At 35.9% G+C, this 14551-nt stretch overlaps 1 protein-coding gene across 2 annotated transcripts in view; it reads left to right on the top strand.

Moving 5' to 3' along the window:
* RETREG1 (reticulophagy regulator 1) overlaps nucleotides 1-9007 on the top strand; it is a 135021-nt gene extending 126014 nt beyond the window's left edge. For both annotated transcript variants that reach the window (XM_012758552.2, XM_012758553.2), the window contains 4 exons: nucleotides 1383-1520; nucleotides 2327-2391; nucleotides 2634-2760; nucleotides 5433-9007. In XM_012758552.2, coding sequence (XP_012614006.2) covers nucleotides 1383-1520; nucleotides 2327-2391; nucleotides 2634-2760; nucleotides 5433-5926 — 824 coding nt within the window. In that variant the 3' untranslated portion in view covers nucleotides 5927-9007. The remainder of the gene's footprint in view (nucleotides 1-1382; nucleotides 1521-2326; nucleotides 2392-2633; nucleotides 2761-5432) is intronic.
* The last annotated feature ends 5544 nt before the right edge of the window (nucleotides 9008-14551 follow it).

Genomic DNA, 14551 nt, shown 5'->3' with positions numbered 1-14551 from the left:
GTTTATTTGTAGTAGCCAAAAGCAGAATACAGTCCATATGTCTATCAACGAATGAATGGATAAACAAACTGTTACCATATACCATTATGTGATATATCCATACAATGGGTCACTGCTCAGCACTAAAAATTAGTACAACAAATTAGTGCAACATTATGGATAAAGCCCCAAATAATTAGGCTGAGTGGAAAAAAGCCAATAAACGAGTATATGTATTGTATGATTCTATTTATATGTAATTCTAGAAAATTCAAACTAATCTTTAGTGACAAAGCAGGCCAGTGGTTACCTGGGGATGAGAGGTGGGTGAGTGCAAGGAGAGGCGGGAGGGAAGGATTAATAACATGAGGAAACTTTTGGGGGTGGCAGATATGTTCACTATCTTGATTGTGGCAATACTTTCCTAGGTGTATACATATGTCAAAACTTACCGAATTGTTATCACTTTATATAATTTGGCATATGTCAACTCTAAAAAAATGCTGTTTATAAAGTGTAGAGTTTCTGCTTCTCCTGAAAAATATGAAGATCTGGCACTACAACCTGGGCAGTTACTCTCCACTTAATTAACTCTCATATTTTCCTATTTTTCTTAACTGGCTTTTAAATTTTACATATAATTTCTTAGTCTCTGGAGATATTTGAGTTTAGCTCCTGTTTTAAAAAGGTAGTAGGGGACATTTCCTAATAACAAAGAAATGAACTTAGGAATTCAGTACATTCAGTGTGGCAATCTTCATTTCTTTTTGTATTCCTAATGTATAATGCAAATGGCAAATAGTTGGAGCTAAAATCCATTCTTCCCAGATAGAACTAATATACAATATCATATCAGGACTCTTTGCTCTATACTGTTTAGGAGTTAAAGGAGAAGAGGGCTGGGGAATGAGAGTCTAATTTGGGCAAGGCTTTATTTAGAAGGTTTGCATTAATCTCATTTATACTTCACAGTAACCTCAAGAAAGTATTACTGATGAGAAGCTAATAGGTGATAATAACTTCTCATGGGGTAAAATGGCATTTAATAAATAGAGTTGAAGTTTTAATCCAGGACTGTTGTCTGGAAAGCACGTAATCTTTCTATAAGTTTTGAGCGTAAAAGGATTGAGGGGAGGAAGTTGATCTAATTGTAAATCTAAAAACAATGACTATGAGCATGGCATGTACACACACATATGTGCGTGTACTGTAGAGTATTTCATAGAAAATGTTTACAGGAGAAGAATACAAGTTTAAATTTATTTTACAGAGGCATTTCCCCCAAAAAACCCAAAACTTCTATTATTTCGGTAAGAGAACTGTAGTATTTTGTGAAATACTAAGATGTAGCCTTTTAAAATGAAGGGCATTTTACCTATTTTTTCTTCCTTCTTATATTTCAGTACTGTGTGCATTTTTGTGTCCACTGTTTAAGTGTAATGATATTGGACAAAAAATATACAGCAAAATCAAGTCAGTTCTGCTGAAACTAGATTTTGGAATTGGAGAATATATTAATCAGAAGAAACGTGAGAGATCAGGTAGGTGAAGTCTCAATTTTAGATTCTTTGCATGAAATATGAGACATTAACAGGCTCTTTTTATGAAATCACCTTTCATATAGTTCAGGGTACCTTTAGCCGTTTACTAAATATTATTGTAGAAGCTAAGCCCCCCAAAGTAATATATATATCCTTTCCTATTTAGACATTTTTTTTTCTCAAACATAACAAATAAATTGACTTTTAAATCCAAATTGTCAGGAGGGAGAAAAGGCCTCAACACTCTATATTTTGCTATTTGTGATTTACTTTGTTTTATTTTGGGTTGGACTATTATTGCAAATAAAAAGATAACACAGGTAGGGCTAAGAGCGTGGGAGCCATGTGAGAGGAGATTGAAAGAACAGGGGAAGGAAGGAAAAGAAAATAGAGAAAAAACCAGTATGATCATTTTTTACCTTTTAACTTGGCCTGTGACCTTCTAGGTTCTCAAACACGAACCAGAGCCACCTGGAAGGCTTATTAAAGCATACATTGCGGGGAACCACCCAGAGCTTCTGATGCAGTAGGTCTAGGGTAGGGCCTGAGAATCTGCATTTCTAAAAAGTTCTCAGGGCTGCTGCTGCTGGTGGTGGTTCAGGGACCACACTAGGAGAACCACGAATGTGGACCATTTCCTTTAAATCAAACATTTTACAAATATGTGAGGTTTTTATGCGCACACAGTTAATTATATGGAGGTATTAGAGAATGTGAGGAATGGGGGGTAAGAATATATAATGAAGTAACTACACCATGTCAAAGCTGGCCAAGAAACTGAAAGCTTCCAAATTTTTTCTCAACAGAAGCAGATAAAGAAAAAAGTCACAAAGATGACAGTGAATTAGAGTTTTCAGCTCTTTGTCCTAAGGTATTTTTTTGTTTGTTTAGTTTTCCATTCCTGTGTGGTTTAACTGTAAAATTATTTACATGTACCAAAGATGAATGATTTTTCTAATAGACTCCTTCTATTTCTGTAAGATGATTGATGATTTCAAAAGGAAAATACTCATCTAGTTTTCATTACTCTGACATTTTGGGGGTTAGTATGGATCTTTCAATGCATTTCCTTCAGCAGCTTAAAATGTGCCACTGGTATTTATGTTAACACAGATTAGCCTCACTGTCGCTGCCAAAGAGTTATCTGTGTCTGACACAGATGTCTCAGAGGTGTCCTGGACCGATAATGGGACCTTCAACCTTTCAGAAGGATACACTCCACAGACAGACACTTCCGACGGTATGCTAATATTTCTGGATAACCTTATTTTTATTATTATAAGGGCATGTGAAAGTATTTAACGTTTGTCAACTATTGAATGGGTAAGTAAAATGTGGTGTATCTATACAGTGGAGTATTCCTTGGTTATAAAAATGAATGAAGGCCCCGTGTGGTGGCTCACGCCTGTAATCCTAGCACTCTGGGAGGCCTAGGCGGGCAGATTGCTCGAGGTCAGGAGTTCGAAACCAGACTGAGCAAGAGCAAGACCCCATCTCTACTATAAATAGAAAGATATTAATTGGCCAACTAATATATATAGAAAAAAATTAATTGGGCATGGTGGTGCATGCCTGTAGTCCAGCTACTTGGGAGGCTGAGGCAGCAGGATTGCTTGAGCCCAGGAGTTTGAGGTTACTGTGAGCTAGGCTGACGCCATGGCACTCACTCTAGCCTGGGCAAAGTGAGACTCTGTCTCAAAAAAAAATAAAAAAAAAGATGAACGAAGGCCATATGTGGTGGTTCATACTTATAATCCTAGCACTCCAGAAGGCTAAGGTGGGAGGATCACTTTAAGGTCAGGAGGTCAGGAGTTCAAGACCAGCTTGAGCAAGAATGAGACCACATCTCTGCAAAAAATAGAAAAAAAATTAGCTGGGCTCTGAATCCTGTACTCCCAGATACTTTAGAGGCTTGAGGCAGAAGGATCGCTTGAACTCAGGAGTTTGAGGTTGCTGTGAGCTATGATGATGCCATGGCACTCTAGCCAAGGGGACAAGCAAGACTCTGTCTCCAAAAAAAAAAAATGAAGTAGTGATACTTGGTACAATATGGATGAACCTTGAAAACAGTATGTTAAGTGAAAGAGGCCAGACACAAAAGGCCACATATTGTATGATTGGACTTACATGAAATATCCGGAACAGGCAAGTCGATATAGAGGGAAGATAGGTGAGTGGTTGCCAGGGACTGGAGGAAGGAGGGAATACAGAGTAACTATTAATTGGTATGAGTTTCCTTTTGGAGTGATGAAAATGTTCTGGAATTAGATAGTGGTAATGGTTGTACAGCTTTGTGAATATACTATAGAAGGGTGAGGTTTTTGGTATATAAATTATATCTCAAAAGCTGTTACATTTTAAACAGTACGAGGGGAAAAATCTAACTCACTGTCCAAATCTTTTATTTTGAAAACAAAAGAAATTGAAACATTTTTAAAAATTACTTTCTGAAATGTCTGGTGGCATTGCTTTTAGAAATAACGAGAGGAGAGAAAGAAGCTAATTCCATACATTCAGGGCCAGTCCTCATTGAGAGGGACTAAAGTATGGAAGGAAAGTTCCCTGAGTACAAAACTGACTCCGAAGTTTTTCATATGTGTCTTCAAAATTAAAAAAGCTCCATTGTTTTTAATATTTAGGTTAAATAAAATTTAATATTGGAGAGCACTAATGCAAATTCCATCCATAACCTCAGTTGAGGGACATTTGTGCAATAACTTAACTTCTGTTAGTCTAAGTGGATTATTTTAAGTGGTCTTAGCCATATACTGAACACGTGAACAGAGTAGATGAATAAACTGTTTCATAGTTATTTTCCAAGAACATTCTTTCTTTTCTATAGCAAGGAGAGGGTGAAGGCGGTGCAGTGTTTGAAAGAAGATGGGTTTGAAGGTTGGGAGACACAAGTGGAGTCTTGCCTGTGTCACCAGCTGACTGTGTGACCTTGAATAGGTGACGTTTTTTGTGGGCCTCAATTTCCTCATCTTTAAAGCACATTAGAACAAGAAGATCACTGAAGCTTATTCAAGCTCTTCAAGTTCAAGCTCATTCAATTTATACAATTGAGGTCATTTTAAAGATCAGGATTATGAGTACTTTGTTCTTAAGCATCCTATCTCAGATTACACAATAAAAGGGACAGTAATAATACAACCCAGATATAAGGCTTTTCACTAATTGAATTGAAGATTTCAAATCACTGTTTTAAGGAGTTAACTGTTACACTGAAAGATTTCCTATGAAAAATAAAACCAATATAATCAGCTTACCTCCTAATCTGACATTTCAGATGTCCTGAATCTTAGAATGGTCAATTTCAGCTGTAGTTACAGCCAAATGTTTCCATAGCTGTTGGGTTGAACATGGAATAGAAGGAACAGTATCTTCTTTTCATTGCTTCAAACAAATATAGGTTACAGATACTCAGCTAGTTCTCCATGTATGAAAATGAAGCTAGATAATACTCACTATTTGATATGCCAGAACCCATGAAAACTTTAAATTGAAGTATTTTTTTATTTTATGATAATACATTATGTCCATTGGCTTAAGATAATTCCCACCCTAGGAGCAGGATGGAATTTTTATAGTGAATGCTTAAACTTTAGTCAAAGCCTTAAGCTTAGACAAGGTTGAATATTAAATCATTACTTACAGTGTTTTGTGCTTAAGAGGAAAGCTAAAAGATATAGGGGATGTGTCTTTGGGAGGGGGATATGTTTGTAGAGAGAGTGTCACAGATTTGGGAAGGGTCCAATATGTGGTTAAATTGATTCAGGTTGACTCAGGAGGATAGATGAATGCCAAAGTTGCCCAGAGGATTCAGATTAAGGTCAGACATCTTTTAGACAGCTCTTTTATTTCAAATTTGTTATGGCACTTAAGCATGAACTTCTGTTATGCATTTCACAGATCTTGACCGACCTAGCGAGGAAGTTTTCTCTCGAGATCTTTCAGATTTTCCATCTCTAGAAAATGGCATGGGAACAAATGATGAAGACGAATTAAGCCTTGGCTTGCCCACTGAGCTCAAGAGAAAAAAGGAACAGCTGGACAGTGGTCACAGGCCAAGCAAAGAGAGGCAATCAGCAGCTGGTCTCATTCTTCCTCTGAACAGTGACCAAACCTTTAACTTGATGAGCAACCTGGCTGGGAACGTCATCACAGCTGCAGTGACTGCTGCTATTAAAGACCAGTTAGGGGGTGTGCAGCAAGCAATTTCTGAGGCTGCACCCAGCCCAGGAGAAGACACAGACACTGAAGAAGGTGATGACTTTGAACTACTTGACCAGTCAGAGCTGGATCAAATTGAGAGTGAATTGGGACTTACACAAGACCAGGAAGCAGAAACACAGCAAAATAAGAAGTCTTCAGGCTTCCTTTCAAATCTACTTGGAGGCCATTAATCTAGGAATCAGCAGCTTGCAACAGAACACCAAAAAAAAACAAAACAAAAAACCCCCACCAAAAAAAATTTCAAACAAGCAAAAAAAAAAAAAAAAAAAACAAACAAGAAAGAAAGAAAAACAGAAAAAAATTAAACTATAAGCTTTAATTATTACTTTAGTTTTTTGTTTTACTTTCCCTTCTGCAGTGAATTGATTGGATATACATCAGCTGGTGTTGATAGGCTGATATTTCTGATAGTTATTTTTATGTAATAAGCATGGAAATGAACTTTATGTACACACACACACTGTGTTGTCAGAGATAAATATTGGGGGTTGTTTTTAAGCCAAAAAAAAAAAAAATCCAAAACACCAAATTATTAAAATCTTCCTATAAGTATTCTTTCTTTTCTTCTTTATAATTAATTTTTCAAGCATGCAAAAGCAGTTTATTGTAATTCATTGAAAAATATTAACAATTAATTGTGAATACATGCTGTATCAGCTCCCTTATTCCTAATCCTGGAAACAGTTTTGTTAAAAAAAAAACAACTGGTAGATTTTGATGTAAAAAGACAGAAATTATCAAGGTACCTTTAGTTAAAGGACTTGGGAAATATTATCAAAATTAATTTCCTAGGAAAAATTTAAAAATATATTTAAGTACTATGGATAGGCTGAAACATTTCCATGTTATTTCTGCAGTTAGACTTAGGCTTACTTGTGAAGTGGCATGCTCCATTGATGGCCATCTCTTGCAATGGGTGGCATTAACCCATAGAAAGCAAGTAGTTATATATCACATAGACAATGGCTATCATGTAAACAGATTCAGCCGTTTTGCTGTTCATTTGTCATATGTTTGTCATAGGGATATTGTGAGTGCAGATCTATTCTGCCTGCTCAGACTTAAACCTTTATCTTTCATATTGTGTCATGGAAAAAGTCTCCTAAAATTCTGAAACTAGTGCTTGATATGTTCTGAGTGATGTGGTCATCAACAATAAAGAAATAACAACTCTGTTTTCTTAGTCTGTATAGATAGAGAGGAACTTGCTTGGCTTTATATTTATTTGCCACTGAAGTCTAATTATGTAATCTGTTTATTCTTGGGAAGACAGAATATATTTTTTTTCTTTTAAACTTTTTTAGATCACTTTTAAATAACCAAATTTGATTTATGGTTTTTAACAAAGGACTAAAAAGCAGAAACCAAGCTAGTTTTGTTTTTGTGATACAAACTTTAAGTGTCGAGGGACCATGTCAGCAACTACCAAAAATCTCTTAAATCTTCAGGTATAGCTGGCATTTCTGCAGATGCACTCAGACATCTGAGACCCTCAGAAAGGAAGGATAATCTAAGAATATAGGAAATTTGTGTTCTCTTCCTTTCATTTTTATCCCTTTTTCTTATATTTTTAAAGACTAATTCTAGGTAATCTGACATTTTAATGTAGCTTCTCTTATTTATTTTTTCTTTCTGAGGTATTAAAGTATCTAGACTGAATTTTGCCAAATGTTAAAGGGAGAAAAGTTACTGAAGACTTTGAATATTTGCTTTTTGTGACTGACTATGCTTATGTGTTGTTAGTGCCTCTTGATTGTGTTTGATGTCCTTTATTGATAAAGTGAGCCTGTGCCTTTATTATCTTGCCCATTTTAATACAAATGGAAACTTGGTGTTAGAACATCTCTGAACTGTGTGGGTTTTGGAGGAATATACCTGAATTCTATTCAATAAGAGTTTCTGGAAATGAAAAAATACAGTCACATATTTATAAAACAGTTGTTACCAGGATTCTTTTATTTATGTGTATGTTTCTTCATTTTAAAAGACATCCTTTGCCACGAAGTCAAAAAGTTTAAAGGTCATTTCAGTTTTTTCATTGAAGAGAAAACAGAAAGTTAATAATTCAAGTAATTAAAGAATATATTATAATTCACTGGACAAGGTTACAAGAAGATATATTCAAGGGCTGAGAATGTTTGATGGTGTGAACAATAAATCTAGAATAAAATGTTATAATCTGTAAATCAAAAGGGGTTTGAGAATGGGGGTAGTTTGGTAGGGTAGAAAAATGTGTTATCAGCACTATGGAAAAGACATACCAGCTCTCAATGGACAGTAGCCCTATAACTATATATGTACTTTAATAATATTTGTATAAGAATATATGATTGCAAATTTATATAATACAATAATATACCCTTCTCAAAACTTACAATTCAAACAAACACAAATGTTAAGGGTGTGGGTGTTTTGGTAGGGCAGGCACTGTTTCTGGTGTAAGATATAGTAGCAAATTTGTGATTAACTAGGGAACTACATATCCTTTACCATGAGAATTTATATCAACAGTAATTAATTTCTCCAATAATGAAACAACTGATAAAGAATGGCTTATAAGATCTAACTGGAATCCAGTCATTAAATGTGAACCATGGATTTTTTTTTTTAATTAAGAGCTGTAGAAAGGTTTTTGCATATGTCCTATAAAGTGCTGAGCAAAACCATACAATGGGAATAGTATTTGCCAATCATGCATTTTGATCTGAAGCAATAAAGCAGTGCTCAAAGGTTGAGACTTGCTTTGAAAGGTCAATTCAGGCTTGAATATTCTCATTCTGAAACACCTTTGCTTTTTTCTTACCCTAAAAATCTTCAAAATCAATTTCTTAAAAACTGCCTCCTTCCCAGTTTAATAGAATATTGGGAAAAGAAACTTTTATAAGGTTGTGCAATTTGCAAACATCCTCAACATATTTTAGGCATCTCACTCTTATATTTGAAATAAGTGCAACTTTCTTCCTTTAATAAAAATGACAAATTCCAGCATACTACAGATTTTAGGCAAGAAGTGAATGCACATTTAAGAAAAAAGGTGATTTTTAATGTTTTTTATTATGTTTATAATTTAGATTGGTGTATTTCTTTACACTGTTGCAGCTGTGTTAGTTGTAAGACATGAAATTATTCTGAAAACCCTTACTGAATTACTGTTGTCATGTATGATTTGTGTCATGATGAAGTTAGAAAGTCTCAGAACTATATTTTTGTGTATTAGTCCTCCATTTCCACCACAGCATTTATGGTAGAAAGGAATACAGGAAATATGAGTTCTGGTTCTGATGTTAATATTATGGTCATAACACACAATCTCAAAGTCAAATAACATCCCCAAACCACAGCTTCAGTTTCCCCCCAAATTATCTATTTCCTCATAAAATAAGGACGTTAATTCTCCTCCTTTCATACAGGGATGCTTTGAGAATGAATGACAAAAAAGTATCAGAAGCACTTTGGGCAGGGGGGAAGTCTGTATAAAACCAAGATACTGATTTTTTTTTCCTGTGTGTCAACTAAGCTATCCTTTTAAATATTAAAACAAAGGCAATCAACAAGCAACTGCTTACAAGAAAACTCTGTAAGGTTATTTTAATGGGCATAGCACTGTATCAGCCTCATTGTCCAATAAATGCCTGTGGAATAAATGGATGGAAAGTGTTGCAAAATGTCTTATTATTTCAGTTGGCTCTGTAAACCATGTGTAGGGTTCTATACTAGTCATTTTTAATGATTATAACACTTAACTAGTTCTGAGAAAACCACCTAACAATTCCTTACCTGTTTCCCTCATCTACAAAATAAAGATCCAATAAATGTCTTAAGGCTGGGGTTAGCAAACTATAGCCCATGGGCCATGCCACCTGATTTTGTAGGGGCTACAAGCTAAGAATGATTTTTTGTTTTGTTTTGGGAGATTGTGTATGTTACCCACTCAGGCTGGGCTCCAATTTGAAGTCCTCCTACCTCAACCTCCCAAGTGGCTGGGACTACAGGTGCACACCACTGTGCCCAGCTTTTTACATGATGTGAAAAATATATGAAAATCAAATTTTAGCATCCATATATAAAGTTTTATGAGAACATAGGCATTCTCATTCATTTATGTATTGTCTGTGGCTGTTTTTATGTTATAACATAGGAAAGTTGAATAGTTGTGACAGATCTACAAAGCCTAGCATGTTTGTTATCTGGCCCTTTTCAGGAAAAGCATGCTAATCCTTAGTCAAACACATAGAGAACATTCAGTTATAGTTAAGATCCTATTTAATCCTTATGACTCTATAGTTAAGTCATAAGTTGAATACTTATGACTCTGTAGTAAGAACATTTTGCCAAAGAATAGGGTAAATTGTCCAAGGTCACCTAGCGAGTAAGAGGAAAAACCAGCCTGACCCTAAAGCCTATTCTCTTTCCAATATATCACATTACCTAACACTTATTAGCTTTTTTTTCTGATGCATTAAGAATGATCATAATCTAAAATAGTTTAACAGAATTTTATCAAATATTAGATATTTGTTTTATTATAATTTTTTGTCAAAGAATCCAGGAACTAGCTGATCTACACTGTTTAAAATGCTCAATAAACACACTTTGCTGTAAATTCCAATTCCTTATTAAATTAAGAAGAAGACTTTATATATCTAGATAGCCAAAAACAATTGACTGAAAATATTTCATAGCACTTAACATTTTTATGAACACAGAATTCATACAAATTGTAAACTATACGATAAATGTATTTTAGTTATTTCTTCTATATTTGTTACCCCCCAAAAGTTAACCTCAACCAAGCCAATCTCCTTTGTCACTTTCCTTTAAAAAAATACCAAAAAAAAAAAAAAAAACCACCCAAGGTGCCACTGCAATATTTGAAAAGCAGTAAGCCTGTCACAAGAGACTATTGTGATCAGTATATCAATGGACTCTAAGACAACCTTATTACCTCTATTTTAAATTCTGTAATTATCAAAGATTAATATCCCAAAGTCTTCCAAGACTGAAACAGGAACCACATTATTGTGTGTACTGTCACTTCTACAGTGTGCACCATAACTCGTGTAGTCTGAGAAGTAAGTGACCTATCTTAAGGGCTATTTCACAGTATTGAGAGGAATTCTAATTTTTAACATTTTCAATTTTTTTGTTATGGATGGTCTTCATTTAAATTCTTCAGCAGAGTGATCAATTTGGTAATAAATATTTTTGAAAGCAGTACTGCCAGCAGAGATTAGACACATTAAGACAGTGCTATGGATGTGCTGCAGAGATTTAACTCAACAGTCCCTGGTTTGCATTTACCAAGTAACTACTGGCTGTAGACCTGCTCCTTTCCTGTATTTCTCTAATCAGTTCCGGATACTGCTATTGGATCTACTCAAGGTCCCATTCTATTTCTGATGCCCATATAAAATGAAACACTCTGTGACTCTACTGTTTACCAAGCAATGAATGAACAGCGAACACTAGAATTCAAGTCTCTCGCCAATGATACCTTAACACTTTTTAGTCTTATTTTCCCTTGTTTACCTGTATCCTATGCTTCACCCGAACTAGACATAGTTGTCTTAAATATGTCCTTTATTTTACTTCCTCACAGGGGTCCTCAAAGTACGGCCTGAGGGCTGGGCCGAGGACATTTATCTGGCCCGATGACATTTATCCGGCCCGTCCGGTGTTTTTTCCACAGCTGCCTGTCCTGCTTAGCAGCCGACTAGTCCGGGGCCCACAGTGCGCATGTGTGGAATGTGCGGCGCACTCTCCAACAGCCCTCCAACAGTCTGAGGGACAGTGAACTGGCCACCTGTTTAAAAAGTTTGAGGACCCCTGCTCCACAGTATTTTTTCTACCTGTTCCACATCCCTTTTTCCACTTGAAGAAAAAGTCCTCAGTCCTCCTACAGGACCCATCTGAAATGTCAACTCCTTAATGAAAACTTTTCTGATTTCTCTAATTGGATAATATTTCTCTATTTCTAAATGATCATTTCCCCTTTCTTTATATTTCATTGTAGTAGACCCAGTCTTCATTCTATTAAGGTACTTAAATATGAAATGTCCGATTTCGAATCAAAAGTATAGCTTATAATATCTCAAGAAGCAGTACGCGCTAGCTCCACAAGTGGCTGGGGAAAAAAAAAAAGCAGTACAAGTAAAGTATGCGCCTCAACTACCCACACAGTTTTGTCATCTTAAGGGTAGCTTGTTTATGCCAGCAGCAAAGAAGCCTGCAGAGCAAGTGGCAATGAAATCACGAGAGGCATTTTCCACAGCTTGTAGAAAACTGGGTATTTTTCATTGCAAGAAGTGGCCCAAAGACTGGAAGAAGTGGTAGTCGGTTCATACAAGGTCTGGTGAATACAGCTGATGACAGAGTTTCCAAGTCCAGCTGCGACAGTTTGAACAGTGTTGTTTGTGTGACATGTGATTAAGCATTTCTTGCAACAGGATTGGCCTGTTTCTATTGACCAGCCTCAGTTGCTTAATTGCAAGCATCCTAATTATTTCATCCAATTGGATGCAGTAGACATATCCACTGTAATCAACTGACAAGGGAGGATTTCGTGAAGCTGTAGTGGATATCAATCACCAGCACTGGACCACCATTGTGTTTTAGCTTTTTTTGATGAATATTCAGTTTTGGACTGTGTTTCCACATTTATCCAATCATTGTGCTCAATGCTTGTGATTGTCAAAAAAGAATCCATTTTTCATCACACATAACAAAATAGTATAGAAATGGTTCACATTTATGTCATGACAGCAAAGAAAACCGAGCTTCAAGATGCCTTCTCTTCTGATGCTTGTTTAATTTATGTGGAATCTATCTATCCAGCTTCTTTACCTTATCCCAAATGACCCAATATTGTTGGACTAGTAACATCAAACCTTGCTGCTAATTCACACATAGGTTGAGATGGATTCACTTCCACTACAGCTTTGAGATCATCATTATCCATCCACCTTGGTCTCAGGTTACCCAAGTGGCTCATTTTCAATATTAAAATCATCAGAATGGAACTTCTCAAACCATCGACAAACTGTACATTCATTTGCCATATCCTTTCAAAATACTTCGTTGATATTTTGAGCTGTCTGCACTGCATTTCTTCCACGACGAAACTCATATTCGAAAATAACATGAATTTTTAACTCATCCATGATTTTACAAAAATTGCTCAAAAAAATCTGAAAGATAATCACAAGCCAACACATGCATTTGCAAGACTGAAGATGTGCCTTCACAATAAAAATAAAATAAGAAATGTCAAAGTGAAATGTCAGAGATATCAACTGTCAAATTTAGTATTTAAGGCAACTGGACATTTCATACTTGATAACGTAATTTATGATAGTTAACTGTGTATTTTTTTTTTTTTTACCATCCCTAACAAATTATAAAAAACTCTTTTTAGGGTTAGGAATGTCTTAACTTAGAACCAGTAGACTACTGTAAAAGACAGATACCATGGGGGAGAGATTATGGGAGATATTGAAAGCCAGGCAAAAGAATGTAAACTTTATCTCATGGGCAACAGGCAACCATTTTCTAATAGAACAAGCGACATAAGAAGTAAAATTCTACAGGAAAATTAAATTTAATGTAGAATAGGCTAAAGGAAAAGAGTAAGGTCACGTTGGAGATTGCAGAAGAAGAGGAGCACATTGGAAAATTAATATGGTGTAGGAAACAACCCTTTACAGAAGAAAAGAGAAGAATCTATGGAGAACTCAAAGATGCTAAAATGGCAGGATCATGAAAATATACTGAGGGAGACAGGGAGGAAATAATGGCCTGAAGAACAGATGTGGGAGGAACCATGTAAGAATGATAATAGGAAAGAGTAAAATCAGAAGTTCTTTACTTTATACAACCATCTTCTGCTCTACTTTTTAGGGAAGCTTGAAAATACATACTGCTTTGCTTATTCCAGTTGATGACTAATACCAGCCATATTTTTAAAGTGGGTATTTGTCCAGGGGGCTCAGCTATTTTAAAAGATATGCTAAAATAAAAAAAAATAAAAATAAATAAATAAATAAATAAAAGATTTTGATAATCTCAAAGTCAGTTTTCTGGAATAAAAATCATCATGGGACTCAACTTTTGCATTGCAAAGATTCATTTAACAAATACTGAACAATCTAGGTATTGGCACTGGTCTAGCATTGGGGTATACAACAATGAAAGGAGTGCTCTCATGGAGCTTATATTCCAGATGCAGATAACTAACATGTAGTATGACTAGTCATCCTAGTTTGTCCAGGATTAAAGGGTTTCCTGGAATGGAGGACTTCCAGTGCTAAAACTGGGAAGTCAGTGACAACAAATGTGAGTGGTAGCCACTCTCCGAAGATGATCACCAAAGACCACCCTACCTCTCCCTCTCCTGATATTCATGCCTTATGTAGTCCCCTCTCACATTAAACAGGGCCAACCTGCATAAGCAATAGCACGTCCTGGAAATGACTGTGTGACTTCCAAGGTTAGGTTAAGACACTATGGTTCTACTCTGCTCTCTCCATCTGAAGCCAACTGCAATGTATAAGGACATTCAAGCAGTCCTACAGAGAGGTCCACTTGGTGAGGAATCCAAACCTCTTGCTATCAGCCATATTTTTTTTTTTTTTTTTGGAGACAAGAGTCTTGCTTTGTTGCCCAGGCTAGAGTGCCATGGCGTCAGCCTAGCTCACAGCAACCTCAAACTCCTGGGCTCAAGCAATCCTGCTGCCTCAGCCTCCCGAATAGCTGGGACTACAGGCATGCACCACCATGCCCCAGCTAATTTTTTTCTA

Source organism: Microcebus murinus, chromosome 11, assembly GCF_040939455.1.
Source record: "Microcebus murinus isolate Inina chromosome 11, M.murinus_Inina_mat1.0, whole genome shotgun sequence".
NCBI lineage: Eukaryota > Metazoa > Chordata > Mammalia > Primates > Cheirogaleidae > Microcebus > Microcebus murinus.
The sequence above is the reverse complement of the archived record's forward strand: the minus strand, read 5'-3'. Positions and strand labels throughout refer to the sequence as shown.